The sequence below is a fragment of the Batrachochytrium dendrobatidis genome (genome assembly GCF_000203795.2).
Source record: "Batrachochytrium dendrobatidis JAM81 unplaced genomic scaffold BATDEscaffold_2, whole genome shotgun sequence".
NCBI classification, from domain to species: domain Eukaryota; kingdom Fungi; phylum Chytridiomycota; class Chytridiomycetes; order Rhizophydiales; genus Batrachochytrium; species Batrachochytrium dendrobatidis.
The window spans coordinates 596,703-616,461 of record NW_006281100.1 but is presented as its reverse complement, the minus strand read 5'-3'; the positions used below and the strand labels follow the sequence as shown (position 1 = coordinate 616,461).

The following is a 19,759-nucleotide window of genomic DNA, read 5'->3' as shown; positions in this document are numbered from 1 at the left end:
AATGAGAATTTAAAAATCTATTATTAAAGAGTCTATTGAAAATGCGTAGGCGATTTAGAAACTGCTGGAGATTGAACATGGCTTCATGTTACTTGAGATGAGAAAATAAACGAGATTGTTTGCTTGCCGTTCTTTCTTTAACGGGCAATATCTTGCGTTTGACAATCGAAATTGTGGTGTTTGATTGAGTTGGGATTGGTGGTAAAGAGGATGCTTTGGTATTTTGTTTTAAACTCCGAGTCGAGTGCGATTTCGAACTCGTGTATTTTGCAGCACGAGCACAGAGAGTTATGATAGAGCTGTCTGGTCGAGCAAACGTATGGCCATAAACCCTTTTATCAATTTCTCCAAGCCATTTGATTATATCCGAATTACTATGAGATACGGTATGCTGTCTGGTAAACTGATATTCTGCTGCGAGTTTCTATAAAATATATCAAAACAATTGGCTTGAAAAATGAGTGATCGTTGGACATGCATTAAAATCACACCAGGCAATGCATACAAGATAAACAGCTTACTTCAAAGGTGTTACTATAATTTTTACATTCTTTTACAGTTGTGGGAATCATTTGAAAATGCATCATTACATTCTGAAGTGCATATGTTGAAGAAATACCAAATGACGATAATGTGTTGATAGCAGATTCCACCACTTGTGGAGATGGGTCTGCAAGAGCAACAATCATTGCATACACGATATTCTCATTGAAAATTTGGTACGACGCCAAGTTGTTGATGATTTGTGTGCGTACTTGCCAATTGGGATCGTGCATTTGCTGTAACTGCGGGTTGACGATCTGGTTTATTGGATCTTTAAAGTCGGCTTTAAATGTGTGATACATGTACATGAGTCCTTTAGCTGCTTGAACTTTTTCAGTTATTTCCCCCTCACGCAAAGACTCGAAAAGCGAATTAACAATGCTTGTAATATTGATTTGAGCAGACTGTTCAAAATAGAAATATAGTTAATTTAGGTCATCTAAACTGAATCAAACTTACCGCTATTAGACTGCAGATATTTTAACTTACTCCAATTCCACGGAACCAATCAGTGCTTTTAAATCGATCAAGCAAACGTGTGTAATCAGTATCTTTGGTAGTTAGCACTTGTGCAGTTTTGAAAAGATCCCATGATAGCTTATTTATAATTTCGTTGGAAACTTCCTCATGAACGATTGGTTGCCAATTATATTCAAATTTTTCAGAATTCACAACTGAAAGATAATTGGGTTTTACATTCTCGATTGATTTTGAAAATGTAGGGGTTACTGCTGAGTTTGGTAAAGAAGGTATTTGAGATTCCTCTGGTTGGTGTTGGTTTAGAAAGCATTCTTCCACCATTTTGGACTGATTCATATTTGGTGTGTACTGCTGAAATGATTGCGCAATAGGCGTGCTGGGAGCTTCAATTTTTTCCTGAATGTTACATACAGCAACAACTTTATCCAAAATATTGGCAGTCTCTTGTAATTCTGATGGCTGCGTTTTTTCATCTACAACTGTGACTGTCACGGTCGCTACTTGGATCACATTATCTTCAACTTTAGCTTCACTTTCAAACATATCTACGGAGCCAAGTGAGCTTAAAATCAAGTCTTCTTCAGTCATAGATTCAATAATTGATTCTTCATGAGTGGATAGTGTAGAGTTGGATGAAAACGGAGAGGATGCCTTTATGCGTGGTCGCACAATTATTGGTAAGCGACTTGTGCGTTTAAAAGGTTTTGGTGCAACATATTTAACTGGTGCGTTTTTTGGTTTGTATGGTTTTGAAACTGTCTTTTTGACTGGTGTCTTTGATTTTAAAACAGGCGTAACTGGAGCCAAACTGATCTTGACAGGTATGTTATCTGTAAAATTTGAGGGTTTTAAGACATTTTCGGTCGGTTTATAATCAGGGTTGGCATTCTCCTTTTTTGGTAATTCAATTGGGGAAAAATAGTCATTGTACTGTCCCCATCGCGAAGCTTGTTTTACGGTGGCAAGCTTGATAAGCTTTGCTTGCTTATCGAGTTTAAGTTGTTTCTGCTCCAATGCTTCTTGCTTTATCCTATCTGCGCTTGCAGCAAAGACAGAGTTTGGAGCAACTCCGTTTCGAATCATAGTTTCCAATAGCCATCCTCGCTTTGGAGTAGAAAGTATTGGAGCAGGCTCTGAAGATACAGCCAAAAATTCTTGTATTTGTTTTACTCTTTCACGCTCGTCGTCATCTTGTTTTGCCTTTCGTTCGCGTGCACGCTCTAGTACATCTAAAATGTTTTTCCTTGGCATTTCTAAAGACTGAGGTTTACTGATTTCAACCGAGTTTTTCTGTGCTTGCAAGATTGCCAGTTGGAATTCGTTTTGTATGATTTTCTGCTTTGATTTATTATCACGGTTTAGGGCTGGTGTATGAACCAAAGATTCGCTAGAAACATTGACTGTAACACTCAGTTTTGGCTCATTTCGTTCGATAATCTCTGCAATCTATTGTTACCACAATGATATACCATGATCAGTATCTTCATGCCATACTTTAGCCCAAATTGCTGTATAAATACATACATCCTTAGCATTCTCTTCAATACGTAGCTCTATTCGAGCATTTTCTCTCATTAATGCATTAAATGACATTTCGGGCAAGTTATATATGGTAGAGGGCTCGCCATCGTCATCAAAAAATCTGCGTTTCGATATTTCATCGGCAGCAGTACGAACATATACGTTTGAAGAAACATAACCATGTGTACTTGGATCTTGCAGTTCACTTGGATTCATAAGCTCATTCAGTCGTAACAAATTTAAATTCTAATAGTGGTAAAAATTAGCTTGAAACGATATAATTGTTGTAAAAACTGCACACCTGCCAGTATTTCTCACCTCAGAATTAGATATATATTCACGTCGCCGTCTTTCCAATTCGTCCTCTTCAGAGGTGGTAGAATCAGTTGAATCACTAAACAAAAATGATTTTAAATCAGGTGCTGGTCAAAATTAAAAATCATAGCTACAATCCACATCTAAAAATGCATACTCAAAGTCCCACATGGATGAAGTCTGTTTGCCATCCGCGTCTTGTTTCCAATTATGCTTCCAAAAATCAAGATTGTCATCAAATGCAACAGATTTCTCAATGATATCATCAGACCAGTCTTGCTCTAAAAGTTTCAAAAGATTTTTTGTAGAAAGATATTCGTGTACTTGAACAAGAGCAATCTGGTCAGAAAGCCCGACAAGCAAATCCCCTCTTGGATTGGCAAAACAAATGCTCCATGCAGTACCCGGAAATTGCATTTCTCTACAGTGTCCATTGCCAAAACATGGTTTAAAAACATTTAAAGTAAGCAATAATGATAACGTATGGTATCAGTTATAAATGCATTATTCAAAAAATAAATCATAGTTACCTGATTAGACAATTATCCATACCATCCCAAATTTTTACAGTTCCATCTTGGCCTGCTGTTGCAAATATACAAAAATTTGGTGTTTCTAGTTTAGAAATATCAGTAATATCAGATATATGATCCTCGTCACTAGGATGATGCTTCATCTCATCTTAGTATCAAGTATATTATTTATCAGGTAAAACAGTGTCAGTTAAACTAGTATCAGAAAATTCCACATTATTTGAACTAAAAATAGCTTACTGATTGTATTGTTAAGCCCAATCGAAAAAAACCGTGTAGCATGATTTTCTGTACATACTGCAAAGGTTCTCAAACTTGGAGCATAGCAACATTTTGTAAAAATCCCATCTGTAGCAGCAGCTGAAATACTTGCCAAATGCACTATATGAACATGCACTTTTCCTTTAAACAACTTATGCCGAACATTTTCCAAAATTGTCGAGTTTGCATTTGAAGACTCTAAATACTCGATTGACCAAATTTTGATTGTGGCATCTTTGAAAAAAACAACTCCAAGTCAAAATGACAATTCAAATAGATTGCAAGGTTAAATCACCAAAGATAATTAAAATAGTTGTTACCTCGAGATGTAGTAAATATTCGACTTCCAGGCGAGTCTACATGAATGGAAACAATACCTGCAATATGTGCCTGCATCAGCAGTTCCTGTTTCCCATTTCGACGAACATCGCGGTAAACAATTTGCCCATTTTCAGTACCACAGAGCAACAGAATGATTGAAATTGGTTTGTTTCGATAGTTTTCTACAACCAACTCGCTTTTTTTAATAAAAAGGCTATCAAGACACGTCATTTTTTCTTGGGTTCCTATGTTGTGTTAAATGCATGGTTAAAACACACTGAATTAAATCAAAATACAGATTTGAAATAATTGTTTAATTTCTCTACCATTATATGCCCACTTGTCCAGAATTGAACATGGATTAGTGTGTGAGGAGTATATTGTAATGTCACCATTTGCACTGAGCGCATATACACATTCTATCAAAATTATCGATTAAATACATATAAATAGGAAATTTACGCAAAATTCGACAATAAAATAGCAACAATATACCTTGAGCATAATCGTATTTGGAATCAACAAGAGTGGTATCTGCCATAGCAGGAAATGCCATGATAATTCTTTCACCTGTTCTTGGAGAAACAAGACTGATTGAACCATCAGTAGAAGCAGCAAAAATCCGAGCAGGCTCAGACGCAAACTCAGATCGTGCAAGTCGAATGACAGGATTACTATATAAACGATCCCCAGTCAAAATTAAGATATCAGATCCAACAAAGTATTTATAGATGCTAAAAAGTAAACTGCTTCAAGTGGAAGTAGTAAGCGCAACAATTTTTACCTGACATATGTAAATGTACTGTAAAACCTGTTCATGTACCAAACACTGATGGTGTCTGACGAATATGTGCAGAAATTTCCATTTTGCATCCATTGCATGCCTAGACACCCGGCTTGGGTTTGCATTCTAAAAAATTATACAATATTTAAGATCCAAATACATCAAGAGTGGCATTGTCCAATCAAGCAAAATCATTTTCTTCAACAAGTTCTTTACTTTGTGACTTCACAACCCGTGTCCAAGTTCCACATACGTACGGTGCTATCAAGTGAGCAAGACATTATAAATGGCTGTTCTGCCTTTTCTACTCCAAAAACACGACATAATCCAGTAACAGTATTCGTGTGTTCTTTAAACTCGTACAACAGATAGTTTTGTTGATTCCAAACCCTGACTAAAATTCAACAATAATAGACCCCGTCAATAACTCGTATAACTATAATTGGCCAGTATAGTGCATTTTACTTGCTTGTAGAGTCTTTAGATCCAGTAATAAAATAATTTTGTGGCTCATAAAAAAGAACAGCAGAAATCGAGTTTTCGTGCACATTTCTCATTGTTTCAATGCGGTGACCAGTTTTATAGTTGTATATCTACCATAATCATAAACATTTATTAGCCAAAAACCAATCACAATCATTAAATGCATACATGATTAATATATTGATTTACATTGAAACTGCTATCATAAACAGCATATAGAAGCTCGCGAGTTGTGTCCACGGCAGTAAATGCCACCCATTCATCAATTTGAAAATCCGAAATAACTAGTCTAGGTTCTTTAAAGTACATGACAGGCCCAGTGCTATTTGGAACAAGATAAGCCAGTTTTTAAAATGCATTAGTATCAACAAAAGAAATTCATGTAGTTGCTTTGTATAAAATGTATAATACCTTCCATGATTCTTTTGAAACTGCCAAATCTAAACATGTTTAAATCAACAATGGTATAAGAATATGATGCAGTGATTGTATTGGACTAGTTATTGAATATTTTAAAGGTGCTTACAGAAATAGATCCAACGCTTCCAACGATAAGTTCATCGTATTTGTGCACAAATTCAAGACTAATGGTTGGTTTTGGAGTAGGGATTCTCAGCCAGCACTTCAAACCTGTGTCCAAAATCTAATAGACATTATGGTATTAGCCAATTCAAAAATAGTCGAGAGGTTAAAAGTAATTTTGCTGACAAAACCTTGCCTTGAGCTCTAAATGGAGAGTAGATATCACAATAATGCGCCATTTAGGAATAAACACCCAGTGATTGATTCCAGTCACGCTCGTATGAAGGGATTCTTTGTTCTGCCGAACACCCACTTTAAGAACATGAGTTCGACCTCGCCATAGATGAGCATTCTGAGTATCGAAGCTCACAAATCGCTCAGCCTCACCGAATGCCATGAATAGGATGCTTTTTAATGAAGCATTTTGATGGTACATGGTTCGAACCAGCTGAAAGCCGTGAGGAATGCAAATGTTGTTAGTGTTTGAATATGCATTTGCTTGTGCAAGAGTGTTTCCATCTGCAGATACGTCGAGATGCACGTTGGGTGTCTGCGCATCCGATAAACTGCCGAGATCATCTTCATGCTCTGGAATGGCGGAATCAGAACGGAGCGTGTCATTTGATACTAACTGTCGCATCGTAGTTTTTTGAACAGTCGAGCTATCGAGATGGATAGAGTCCCGTCCATGCGGTCTAGATCTTGGCTGATTATTAGTGACTGGCAATAACATGCTAGTCGAGATTTGATTTTTATTACTACTCAGTGACGATCCCCTGTCAGATCTAGCAGTATTCATTCCAGCCCAATTCATAGTCATTGCTATGGGGTGTCGACGTCGATTCTGGTGCATTTGACAAGTCCGTCTGGCCTCTCTAACCTGCGCAGCCCCAAAGAACCGAGTTGTAATCTTTTCGATCTTGCGACACAGTAGCTTCCAGGAGGGAAGCAGTACACTAGCATCCTCCAACTTGTACTCTACTTGATCAGAATCAGAGTTGCTAGAGTCTGTTTCTTCATCCTGCTCGGTCTGCTTCGATTGACTGCTGCCACCTGTGTAAGATTCGGTGTTTTTTACACCTTTTCTGCTGTCGTGGTTATAGTCATTGCCAACCGCCGTATAACGGCCATCAGCCTTTTTATTGGTATTGCCATTGTAAGACTGTGTGTTACTATCCATCACAGTGAGAGACTGTACAGAGCCATTGGGTAAATTAGAGTGTTTACTGCTGTAAACATCACTCTGCTTTGCATACGATATCCTCTTGGGAAGACCTATTTACCAATTCTATTGAGTATACTGCTGTTATCATGTTTAGATTCAGCAAGGTTTCGCGCTAAAGCCAGACGTGAATGTTGTTCATTTCACGAGTATCTGCGCTCTAATCACTTGTACCAAATAGAAACATCCATCATCAATGGTCATAGAAAGTACTACCTTTTTCTGTACGCATTGAAATATTGATAGTAAATAGATTGCGATTCTATTCAAAAACTACCGTTATAACCAATTGTTCCAGAATGCAAAATGCAGATTCCCGTGCCAAGCAGTTGCCCAGATGTTGCAATTGTCGAAATAAACTTTGTGCACTCGATTAAAACTTCCAAAATTATACCAAAGCAAGTGCTGTTTTTTAAAATACAAGACTTTGCAAGTCAATTGGATCGTAAAATTATAAATGCTGACAATTGTAAATTCATTGATAGACCTGAAAGTCTAAATACTGGTGGAAAACCGAGCCAAACATTCGTAACCACGCACACATTGCACTTTTTCTAGATCCATTGCAAAAAAAAGAAGGTGTTTTGCGTCGTTGCTGCGATCAACAAACCGCATCACTTTACTAAGTGTGTGCCATGCTAACCATCCCCATATTGCAGTCGCACCACCATATACGGTTGTAACCCCCGTTCGACCCCCTCCAGCACCACGGGATTTCGCTTGATAGCACGCTTTGAGCAACCAATGTTCAGCCTGGGCAGTCTCTCCCTTTTCCAAGTACAGGATTCCAAGATGCACTCGTGTAGGTAAATGATCGGGATCTATCATGGTGATGTAATGCAGTGATTTAATGATTTGGTCTAGGCTCAATCGGGGCTCAATGGGAATTTGGTTGGCTTGGAGTTTGTTTGAACTCAACATAGGACCCATAGTAGATGCTGCATCGCCTCGAATAAAACTAACTCGTGCATTGGCTACTGGATTCATTTCCTCTGTTAGCCCTGACTTGACATTGAATATCCCCTCTTGAATTGTCATTTCAAGTTCAAAAAGACTGTCAACACTTTCGTCCGATATAGTTCTGTCCGTAGTTTGGTTAATGGTCGAGTTTGTAATGGATGATGAGATGGAGGCATTGGATTGTGAATTGGGCATGCGTGCATCTTTTCGAAGCTGTGATTTACGCTCTGCCTCAACTGCAGCAACTGGTGAGAGATACTTGGAGTATTTGCTAGGCACTGGGAGTTTATTCTGTAGTGTTAATATATTGTATTGTATCATTTCATGCTATAGGTACAATTGGTATTAGACAATGATTAATCGATTATAAATACAACTATACTGTAACCATCATGTAGCTTAAACAGTGACATACTTCAAAGGAAACATCAGCAAGAATACGACGAACACAGCGACTGGCAAATCCCCATTTTTTTGTAATGGGTCGGCTATCCAGCGAAGGTGCACGACGAGACTTGGATGGTTTCAAAAGTCGCATTTTTCCCGTATGAGTTGTTTGTACGCTATTTACAGATGAATGACTCCCCATTAGCCCAACAGCTGTTTGGTCGCGTAAAATTCGACTGGTTCCATTTCCAATCGATTGCTCCAGTTTTGCAAGCTGCTCTACAAGCTGCTCGGCTTCTTCCACTGCCTGACGCGCACCTTCAAAATGGTTCAGCTCTCTGTATACCGCAGAAGTAGTAATCCATAAAGAAATCAACATTTCGTATGTGCGAAGTCGATATAAAGGGATACTAAATCCAGATGTGGAAGATGACATAATGTTTGATCCCATATGGTTATGAATTTTTCGAGTAGGCGTGTCCATTTGAGAAGTTATAGCTAATAGGTATTGATATAAACGCTGGTAAGTTGAATCGCCGTTACAATGTAATCAAGTGTATTATAAGCAGATTCAAAAACCAATTTACATTGTGAACTATTGGAATGTGAAAGTGACCGTATTTCTGAAATATTGATCGAGTCGCCATTTAGACGGGTTCCATCAGCCAGGCCTTCACTTTTGTCTGCTCCAAAAGGAATTCCAATGGCACGGCGAAGTAGATTGAATAAACCATGAAGAGTTTCAATGGAAACACGAGGGCCATACAATGCATTTTCCAAAGCGACTTGTGTAAATTTAAGACTAGAACAATTGATTAGTAAATTATGTTTTTTCAAATGTGGTTTTGTGCATCAAGCTAGTTACATTCCCGATAATGTGATAGGCTTACTTGATCATATCCTCCTTGATATTTACCGGAATAAGGTCCCATGTTATGGATGATTCAATATTTGTATCAGCAACATTTGCTGCATTGATGAGCTGAAGTTTACCGTATTTAATAACGCAAACTCTCCAACCCTCCTGGATAACTTGAAGCGCGCGGCTGTTTTGAGATTTTGCATTGAGAATGAGTGAAAGTAAGTTGTATGCATTGGGGAAGTCAGACTTGAGTCCAATTGATTGGTTGATTGCATCTACAGCATCGGCAGACTAATAAAATACAGTTAGATACCGTCGAAAAACAGAATTTGAATGTCATCAAAAGTACTTTTATCAAGCGACTTTTTCGTAAACTCTCAGCAAGTATAAAGTCAATTTTTGTAGTGTCCAACTTACTTCACCCATTTCTGCAAGTTGAAGTGCAAGTTGATAATAGAGTATATAGTCTGTATTGCAAATCGCGACTGCCTTTTCCAACATGGCCTTTGCCTCGCTTTGCAAACTGTGTCGCTCCGTATGATCAGAAGCTATTATATCAACAAATAGTCATGTCAGAATATGAAAATAGGCATAGTGGTTGTGCATATTAAATAAAAGCCTTTTTGAATTATGCAGATAACATTATAGAATCATAAACATACTTTCAAGAGACTGTTCTCCATATACAACGCCAAGCCATTGATATATACTTTTCAACACAAAAGGGTATTCAGGTAAATTCACAGCGTATTTAATAGCAATGTTGTATGCCTTTTCGCCATAAATTGCAGCTTGTTCCAACTGCTCGCCAAATGTCAAGATTGAAGTTAGGTCGTGTTATACTATGCACTCTAGCAAAATATTGAAGTTTAAAATATACATGAGCTTACTGGTTCAGAATCTCCTTCGTGTGTAATAAGCAGCATCTGCATTCCTGTAATCAATACACCAATAGCATCAAGTGGAGAATCTCCATCAACATCGAGAAGCTGAATATGAGATGTCGAACTTGAGTCTGAAATCCTGCTAGCTTGAGAATCTACATGGTTTACAACAGATTCCAAAGCTAAATGCATTTCATTAGATGTAGCTTTTAAAGATGATTTTACAGGTAGCAATGTACCGTTTGGGTCCGTCATCACTAGAGATGATTTAGTGGATGACGAGGATGAAAAGGTCAAGCACTGACTGTCTACCGACTATCAGTACAAATTCAAAAAATCAGTAGTATCAATCAAGTCACAAGTTAGTTAAAGCGATCAAGAAAAATCAAATTCTGTGCAAAACAAAAGCGTGCATACTTTGACATCCTCGGTAAGAGAGATTCCATACAATCTTTGTGAAATACTTTCTGGATTGTTGGAAACAGTTGCTGGCATATGCATTGCCTGATCTCCCATTCGTTTTCTCTCGATTTCCAAAATCAGCGAACTCTTTTTCTCCCAGTAAAAAAGATACGTAGACACGACATACTGTGCTTCCTTTCGTTCATCACGACAGACAGCGTCTCCATGCATAGTAAGAATAAACAAAAAGGTATGTGAAATATATCGGATAATTTTAAGTGAATGAAACGTATGTTTAGTGGCTCTATATAATGTCTCGATTAAGCTGTAATATCTATCCATCAGTACGGGTATTGCTTCGGTAGATTGGCAAATGTAGGCAATCTCGGCCTTGACCCACATTTCGTATACTTCCAAAACACGCCCATATCGCTCCTTTAGTAGCGGGGTAAAGTCTTCGCCTCTTGGAAAGTTGTAAAGAGTAGTCACCATTTTTTCGTACTGGACAAGATACGTTTTTATCTGATTGTATATTACGATAAATTGCTCATGCATACCGACTGACGAGTTTAAACCAATGTCAGGGTTAGGAATGCCAGAAAAGGGGTCTGAAGGAGGGAGTAACTCAAAAAGATACAATAGATGCTGACGAAACATTGCAATTTTCTTGGTAGATACGAAACTAGGCGGAGTAGATGCCACGACTTGAAGATAGAGCCGAATGGCATTTCGAGCACCCTCTGCATCACTGATCAGATGAATGAAATACGCCAAGCAGGTCAAGGAAAATAAAGCATCAAAATTAGATCATGAAAATACAAAATACAAAACACACATCTTCAACACGTACTTTGTGCGGACTAAACCCATGGACATGGAAAACAAGAGTTTTTCAGCCCATATTGTCCATTGATCAGGTTCTTGCTCTTGAGGCTTTTCAATTTCGTTTTGAGGCAAAAATAAAGAAATAAAATCGCCACCATTCTTGAATGCCTCCAAAGCCAAATCATGCTTATCCAATCGCAGATAGGTCCATCCTAAAAATACGATATCAAAAAACACGTTTTGGATCGGACATGAGATTAGCATTGAATTGACAAGCTAAACTGTATAAATATACAACATTTCAATGAACAGATCAGCATACCCATCAAAGTCCATTTTTTAACAACCATTGTGCGAGCATAGCTTCCAGCGGAAGAAGGCAAAGGATTAGGGAATTCTGCCATCTTATAGTATTGTATAGCCTCGTGCATTTTTCCAAGATTAAAATAGATTTGACCTAGCAATACTCGTGCTTGCTATGTAAGCATTTAATGGAAAATTGGAATCAACATATTAGTATGAGGGCTCATTTTAAAGTGAGCATAGCCTATATACAAGCAACCTACATTTGCCCAAATTGCTTGCAAATCTTGGATAGATGCTTGATTTTGGCAAAGCAAGACAGTCTTTTCCAGATATTTTATCGTATCGGCAAGTGTGAGCGAATCGAGTTGTACACTTGGAATGTAGATAAAATCGGGCCCGCGATCATAAGGAATCTGCTCTTGACTAGATGCTTTTGCAATGATGAGCTGAAGAGTAGCTTCACCAAGAAGCAGCTGCTCAAGTGCTGTTGAATTCACATCCAAGAAATTGTTTGTGGTAATCAATTGTCAGCGATGCAATTCTTGTAATATATGCTGATCACTGACATAAAATATGAGCTGCAGCAGTGCATTTATCAGTGTGCTCCTATATTTCTGCTGATAGATCAACGCTATATAACTCACTAAGACTCAAATCAAGAAGTGGTTCGGTAGCTCAATAGCAGAACTACTATATAAATGCCAACAATGTTCAAGGAGTTTCTATAAGAATAGTACTTGAAACCCCAATATCTTGGATTTCATAAAGTAGGTTTACCATTGCTACTTGAGTAGTAGCTGGCAGCATGCAGACTTGCAAGTTTTTACCGAGCGGTAACCAACGTAAAAACTTACCAGATGTAGTACTGGAAGCTCCAGCTGCCAACGATGACGAGGAAGAAGGGATGGAGCTAGATGAAGCCATGGCAGCAGCATGAGCTACCAGTTTCTTGTGAAATTTAGTGACATTATCTCTAAGCGATTCCCATTGACCCTTTTGACGATTTGAGTCCAGTATGGCCTCCATGACCTGTTGCTTCTGCGAAGCCATTTGTGCAAAGTTGATTCGGATGGAATCGAACAAGGAAAGTTGAACGCGTTGATTAGCTTTAAAGCGTCATGATTTTGAGCCGAATTGTTCAGTTTTCTCGTTTCAATAACAAGCGCTGACTCGAATAATGAACAAAAACTCAATTTCAGTGTTTTGTTAAACATGAAAAGCAATGATTTTCATGTTGAATTGTTGGATCGTCACATTTCCATGTTGAATTGTTGAATTATCACATTTTTATGTTGGATTATCACATTTTTAAATTGCATTTTATTACAAAACTACATGTTCATTGTGTTTTAAAGCAAAACTCGGTCATTTCATCTTTATCAAAGCATTTCTACTGGTCTAGATCTGACTTCAAACTTTGGCTCAAGTGCTATTGAAATTCATTGTATTAATCACGTGGTGTATTTTCAAACTTTAACCAGCTGTTCATTTCAGTCTGCAATCATTTCATCCATCATGAAGAAATCAAAAAAGTGTGTGCCAGTAGCTGAAAAGGTTCAACTTTGGCAACTACAGCTGGCTGGAAACAAAAAACTGAATTCAGGTGTTTCCAAGAAAGCACGCAAGAATGAAAACCCAAACTCACTCAAGCAAACTCAGCAACTCATTTCGACCTTTCATACATTAAACAAGCAACTTGAATTGGTCAAGACAATCCCAAACAACAAAGTTGAACAGTTGGAAATTCAATCAAAGTTGGATGCCTTGGGCGGATTACATGCATATCAGCGAGCATCTCTTCGTGGAGGTGACATGCGAAAGGGATGGGGTGCAACTGGGAAATGGATTCTGCCATATTTGAAAACTGAGCATTTAAAAATATTTAACCAGTTGCAGAATCTCAACTCGAATAATAAAGTAAACAAGCTACGACTGCTTGACGTTGGTGCAATCACTGGCGAAACGTACGAGCGTCATGCCAGTTTTTTAAATGTCACATCCATAGATCTCAACTCCCAATCGCCAAAAGTCATTCAACAAGATTTCTTCAAACGACCTATCCCCACAAACGATGACGAGCGATTCCATGTGCTGTGTTTATCATTAGTGATCAACTTTGTAGGAGATCCTGCCGCCCGTGGTATGTCTATTATTGCAGTTTTAGTTATTCAAATACATTGATCTGTATATGATTGAGATACATAATGACTTCAAATATACTGATTGTGTTTATATGGTCAAATAACATCAAAGGACTGATGCTATCGCTATCACGCTCGTTTTTACTATCATCTGGACTTTTGTATATTGTCCTTCCTCTGCCTTGCATCACCAACTCAAGATACATGACTCATGTTTATTTTATCTCTCTGCTTGAATCACTTTCGTTTGAACTTGTAAAACATCATCATGCAAGAAAATTGGCATACTATCTATTTAAAAAATCCGACTCTAGTGCTATATCCGCTCTGTTCCCTAAAAAAATTCTACGAGACGGAGGCGGGCATAATAACTTTGCAATAACACTGCAATCTACTATAGAGTCGAGCCAACAGATTCCGCAAAGCTGATACCTTTTAATTACAGCTGTATTCGCGTAAAATAGAACTTGTATTTATCTTACAGTGACTTCTTGGAATAAACAATAACTATTTGTACGCTCTTCTATCGCAGATTGACTTGAATATACATTCTCAATCCTTCAATAAACATAGCATCCATCATATGAGACTGGCTGTTTATTCTGCATTTTGACATCCTTGGTGTTTCTTTTCACTGAATATAGCTGTTGGTTTTAATAATTAGAAGCTGAGATCTACCCGAGTCTGCATTCATAATCTATTTAAACTAGAGACTTGCATAAATAAACTCCCAAGTGAATTTAACCTTTGTTCATTAAGCAAAAATACAAGATATCAAGTCAGTAGAAGGCATTATATTTGGCGGCTAAACAATACTTGTGATGCAGTCTTAATTCTGTAGAAAATACAGGCTGATAATGCCATACACACGGTAGTCGAATGCTGAAACTATATCTCAAAGAAACAGGATTGGTCTAGTATAATAATAGCAATCACTTGTCAAAAACAGGCTCAATACCAAGGATTTGCATCATTTCTATAATATACAGTGGATTTATAAAAACTTGATTTAGGCGAGCAAATGCCGTTTAAACTCAATTTGGTGTTACAGGAGTTTATGAAGCCCGATTTGTACAATTTAAACACATCTTTACTTTCAACTTTTTAAATAGTCGATACTATTTCAATATGTCAACAATCAGAAATAAAGAGGATCCACTCGCAGCACGGAGTAGGGGCTATCGTCATATCATGCAGTTGGCTGATAAACCTGTTCGATCCGATTTTCCTCGGCCTCACCGCAAGGCACTCATGGAAACTGTTTTCAACAAAACCATACATTGCAGACAGATTGAAGCGCGTAAAGTAGCTTTGGCAGCCAATGCACTGTCGCTGACTGAATCTCTCCCAATCCAAGCCAGTGGCGATATTATTCTCGGCACTGACCTTTTTTCCCGTAAGCATCACACAAATGCTGTAGCGGCTGCTATTGACCATCCATCTTTACCCAACTCTCGTATTCAGTCTGTTCGTCCACCCATCAAAGTGCCCAAAAACTATTTGTCGCGTTTGAAAAATTTAGAGCCGATCGGGCAGGCTTTATCACGTCAGCACCATACAGAGGTAGCCAAATGTATGCCCAAAGAAACAATGTGCAATCTCAAATTTGAAGATGTGGTGCTCGATAGCATAAAGAAAAATAGAAAAAGTATGCCACCAAGAAAACTCAATAATGGGACTCGCGAACTGATGAAAGCAAATACTGCAAAAAATTCTAAACTGTATCCATCCGAGGAACCCGACATACAAACTACTCTGACATATAGTAATGTAAATACCAAAAAACAACTTGAAATTGATAGCCATTCGTTATTTACTAGCCCGTCTCAAACTTGTATAGCGAAACAAACCCCAGCTATTGACCGAGACGAAGAATTGCAAAAGACTTCAACAAAACTAGCACAGCATCGACAAAGTATTCATACAAGTCAAAAAAATGTATTGTGTCGTAGCGATCATTTAATTTCAAATTCACCAGCAACTACACTTGATAACACGTTTGATACTTTTGGATCTGAAAAACGTCGTGAAAGTTTAATTTCTTCTCAGCAAGATGCTCTGCTTTTTCTCGGATCAAAAGGTGCAGGGCTACGTAAAAATTCACTCATTAAAAATCCAAATGCATCATTCAGTCAACGCAAGCAATCTATACTAATAGGTCATCCATCTACAATTGAAGCTGCTAACCAAGTTACCGCAACCAATCTTGCCTACATGCTGATGGTATGGAATCGTGCAGAAGATGCAAATCTCAAATCTATCATCAACAACCAAGCCAAACCGGATCCGACATCTCATCCTTATTCGTCGGTTTCACAATCACATACACCAACGGCTTTCAATGCAGGAAAATCTACCACCGAAAAAATCCAATCAGCTGAACAGGAGCAAGCCATCATCAAAAAAATGCTTGAACTCACTGTCGCTAAAGATGATCCGCATATGTCCGATTTAAACTTGATTGGTCAGATGGATTCGACTATTACACTTCCACCCGAGGCTGATCCATTATTTGGGTTGCAACACGATACCAGCAACATGTCTCATGATCAAACATTTGATACACCCTTGATACTTGAAGAAAGTCGCGACGAGTTAGCTTTGCAAGATAGTCTATTTAGCAAAAAAGTAACGTCTGCCAACTTTGACAAGGATCAAACACTACCAACTGTTTTTTTACGCACATCCAAAAGAGAATTTTTAACAGCAACGACCATACCTACAAAAAACCAATTAGATTTTATTCAACAAAACCTTGGCATATCACTCAATGCTAATTCAGAATGCAATGTGTTTGCAAAAAATCCCTCTTATGTAGATTTTTATGATCAGCATGCATCTTTCAATGACCCCAATCCTAGCCAATCCTTTAATCACGAAAGCTCTTTTACAGAATATCCACTACAATCTCAGGTAAATAAGCAAAAGGTAAAAGGCGTTATATCACATTCAACATTCAGGTTTCTTAAACGCCTTTCAAAAGAAAACCAGTTTGCTCAGGAACACATTGAAGATGCTGTTCATGACAATGATGAGACTATTTTGCGACAAACACTTACAGGAAATTCCACAGCTGAAAAATATAACGACGATCCGTTTACGATTGACTCACAATCAAAATATGAACTGGAGGCTTCGCAAGCATCTATTGATTTAAATGCAAAGGTAAAAAAGAGTGTTTTACTTACTAGTCGGAAACACATACCAGCATCAAGGCATCACGTTAGCAAACAAACTTGGACCAATTTGGTGAATAGAATTGTAAACTCTGACGACAACGAGCCCATCCCTTTGTTGGATGCCAGTTTGTTTGAATTGGAAAATGTATCCAATGTTTATTCTGTGAAATCGATGCTACCAGAGTATGAGATTGACGATTTGTCCACGGAAGCAGATAGCGTTGCTGGAGATCGATTATTTCCTCATGATTTTGAAGAAGCGTCACACAAAACAGCCATGTTTCCATCAAACCATCACACTCGATTGATGCATCCTCCTCTTATAAATGAGCTTGGCGTTGCCACTATCAACAAAAAAACTACTTCAGAAGAGTTCATCACTCGCCTCAAAGAAATTTTTGGAGGTGACATCATTATACCTCCCAAAGCCAAAACACCACTAAGCTGGAGTTCAATATTTATGCCTATAAAATTACGAAATTCTAAAGACAAATCGCTTGTTTATCAACCCGATACAGCTGTTTGTTCCTCCGCATCTAGGTTTTGCTTGAAACGATTCGTGTCATTGGTTAAAGTGCATACTCATCATCATCTGCCTGAAAGAAAGTCTAGTGTTGATCCAATTGAAGAATTCCGAGCAATGCATCCACCCATCAATACTCTGATTGATTTTCTTGAAAGTCCATTGACAGCCCTTGAGCAGGCTCCATTGGCAGGTACACTTGAACACACAGCACTGATCAAAGTACTAACTTTGGCTTTGCGCGAAGAAGACGATATGACTGTACAATTTGAAGCGTGTCGGCTACTTATTGCAATGCAAGGTCAAGCCAACCTGACTCGTTGGGATCATGCTATTTACAAAACTGTTTTGGAAAATATGCTTCAAAAGGGCACAGAGCAAGAGCGGGATATGGCGGCTTTGGTATCTATCGAGTCTGGCATCACTCATCCAGCAGCCATGAATCAAATTCGCGGTGGCTTAGGACATCTCGACCCCGATCGTCGCAATATGGCTCGAAATGTCTTTTCAGTCATGGACATGAAGCATCTGGACATGGTTATTGGATTTTTATTAAAAGATAGCGAGCATACTAGTTGGAGGGTAAGATTGGATGTGATCTATTTGCTTGAAATATGGATCCGTAGACTATTACCAGAGCATCCACCATCTGCACCTGAAAGAGACCCAGATGCTTTAGAAACAGACGATGACGCACTTGTCAAGGCTTTGTTTCATACTTTGGGCACAACAACCAACGACAAGGAAAAAGGGAATGATTTAAATCCAGTAGATCTTGTTCAAGTTGGTGACGACAAAAATGCATATTCTAACCTATTTTTACCCAGCACAACCAGTTTGACTCCGCTTTCTGCAGAACCAGTCACGAATCAATCCAAGCAACTCGATACAGTCAATCCGTTGGAAAAACAACTACAATTTAAAAAAGATGCGAATATTGCATCCCTGAGCAAAAACGATCCCAAATTGAATGTATCAGCAGCTTTAGATTCTTGTGGCAGTAACGTTGAGCAACAGACCAATTTGGCTTCAAGTCCAACAAGCATGCCGACAAAACAACTTTCACTCGAGGCAATGAAATATAATAGCAATATCGTGAAAAAATGTGTTGATGTGCTGCTTAATATCATGTGGACGGATTGGAACAAGGAAGTTCGTGATGCAGCCAGTCATACATTGGGTGCGCTTGGTCAAGGTCGACCCATATTTGACTGGGTGGTTGGACTTTTAGGATCAAAAGATCCAGTAAAACGAGTTGACGCGCTTAGATCATTGTCGTATCTTGGTGTAATGACCAAAAGCTCACTCGAAGCATTATTGGCATGCTTTAAGGATCCATATGCATCTGTTAGGATTGAAGTTTGTAAATTTGCTTGTATTCTTGCATCAGATGATCGTGCTATTGTCAGCAACCTACTAGATTTGTTAAACGATCATGACTATCGTGTCCGAGCTTATGCTGTCAAGGGTAAGTGCAAGTAAACCATGCGTGTTACATTGAATTGTTTGATGATGACACTCAAAAATAATGAGAATAATGGCAAATCTCTAATTTGACTTGTGATGCTGTATGAACTTTGTATTGCAGCACTTGGATATAGTGGATGCAAGGAGCCAAAAAATAGAGAAACGCTTAATTGGGCATTACATCACGATCCACACTCTGCTGTAAGAGCTGAAGCCATTCAAGCTGTGTTTCGTCTTGATCTCATTTCCAGAGATCAAACAATTAAAGAGGGTTTATTCACTCTCTTTGAAACAGATAGATCCGACAAAGTAAAACAAGAGGCCAAACGTGTACTTGTTGCTAGTGGGCTTATTTTTTCCAGCATGCTTGAAACAGAAAGAGAAAGTGATTCTAGAAAGGAAAAGTATAGTGGAAACGAAAAAGAAAGCGGCATGCTGGGCATGGCTTTGGGAGGTCATGCTTCTGTCGGTGTGTCATCTGCAATTTCTAGCAATGATTCAAATAATCTCAACACGACCACAACTCATTTGGCCGTGCCTTATCCACATATCTTGAATGATGCCAGTCCAGATGAGATAGACATCTTTTTGCGCGATTCTCTCGTTGGCGAAAAAGAATTATCAATTGCTATTGGGCAAGTAAAAAAGACTGTCACTAGGGAATCCATTATAGCCGAGGTGCAATATGTCATCCAAAACTCTCAAGATACCATAATGGTTGGATTAGATCTGCCTTTGAATGATGAGTTTACCCCCCAGGTCAAACAGATTCATCAACTAAAAAAGCAAAAGTTGTAAATTTAATGTAATGCAATAAAAAGTAACTACAATTGAAGCA

General features: G+C 38.3%; 4 protein-coding genes across 4 annotated transcripts; 2 read left to right on the top strand and 2 right to left on the bottom strand.

The window, feature by feature from the left end:
- Positions 1–88: 88 nt before the first annotated feature.
- BATDEDRAFT_22820 (uncharacterized protein) lies at positions 89–6,943 on the bottom strand (the record flags this gene model as incomplete). Its single annotated transcript, XM_006676573.1, has 17 exons — positions 89–424; positions 522–947; positions 1,033–2,469; positions 2,548–2,790; positions 2,863–2,938; positions 3,017–3,280; positions 3,390–3,540; positions 3,633–3,902; positions 3,974–4,219; positions 4,470–4,648; positions 4,759–4,884; positions 4,975–5,148; positions 5,224–5,351; positions 5,431–5,563; positions 5,653–5,681; positions 5,768–5,863; positions 5,990–6,943. 17 exons carry the CDS (start codon positions 6,941–6,943, stop codon positions 89–91), a joined length of 5,268 nt encoding a protein of 1,755 aa, XP_006676636.1.
- Positions 6,944–7,480: 537 nt separating this feature from the next.
- Positions 7,481–12,661, bottom strand: BATDEDRAFT_22819 (uncharacterized protein; the record flags this gene model as incomplete). Its single annotated transcript, XM_006676572.1, has 12 exons — positions 7,481–8,236; positions 8,361–8,830; positions 8,920–9,134; positions 9,223–9,485; positions 9,612–9,742; positions 9,857–9,998; positions 10,085–10,393; positions 10,496–11,228; positions 11,331–11,517; positions 11,628–11,781; positions 11,872–12,095; positions 12,466–12,661. The coding sequence occupies 12 exons, from the start codon at positions 12,659–12,661 to the stop codon at positions 7,481–7,483; spliced, it is 3,780 nt and encodes a 1,259-aa protein (XP_006676635.1).
- Positions 12,662–13,126: 465 nt separating this feature from the next.
- Positions 13,127–14,181, top strand: BATDEDRAFT_86179 (25S rRNA (adenine2142-N1)-methyltransferase; the record flags this gene model as incomplete). Its single annotated transcript, XM_006676967.1, has 2 exons — positions 13,127–13,751; positions 13,865–14,181. 2 exons carry the CDS (start codon positions 13,127–13,129, stop codon positions 14,179–14,181), a joined length of 942 nt encoding a protein of 313 aa, XP_006677030.1.
- Positions 14,182–14,880: 699 nt separating this feature from the next.
- Positions 14,881–19,758, top strand: BATDEDRAFT_34391 (uncharacterized protein; the record flags this gene model as incomplete). The annotated part of the gene is made up of 2 exons (XM_006676722.1): positions 14,881–18,922; positions 19,043–19,758. The coding sequence occupies 2 exons, from the start codon at positions 14,881–14,883 to the stop codon at positions 19,717–19,719; spliced, it is 4,719 nt and encodes a 1,572-aa protein (XP_006676785.1). The 3' UTR covers positions 19,720–19,758.
- Between the last annotated feature and the right edge of the window lies 1 nt (position 19,759).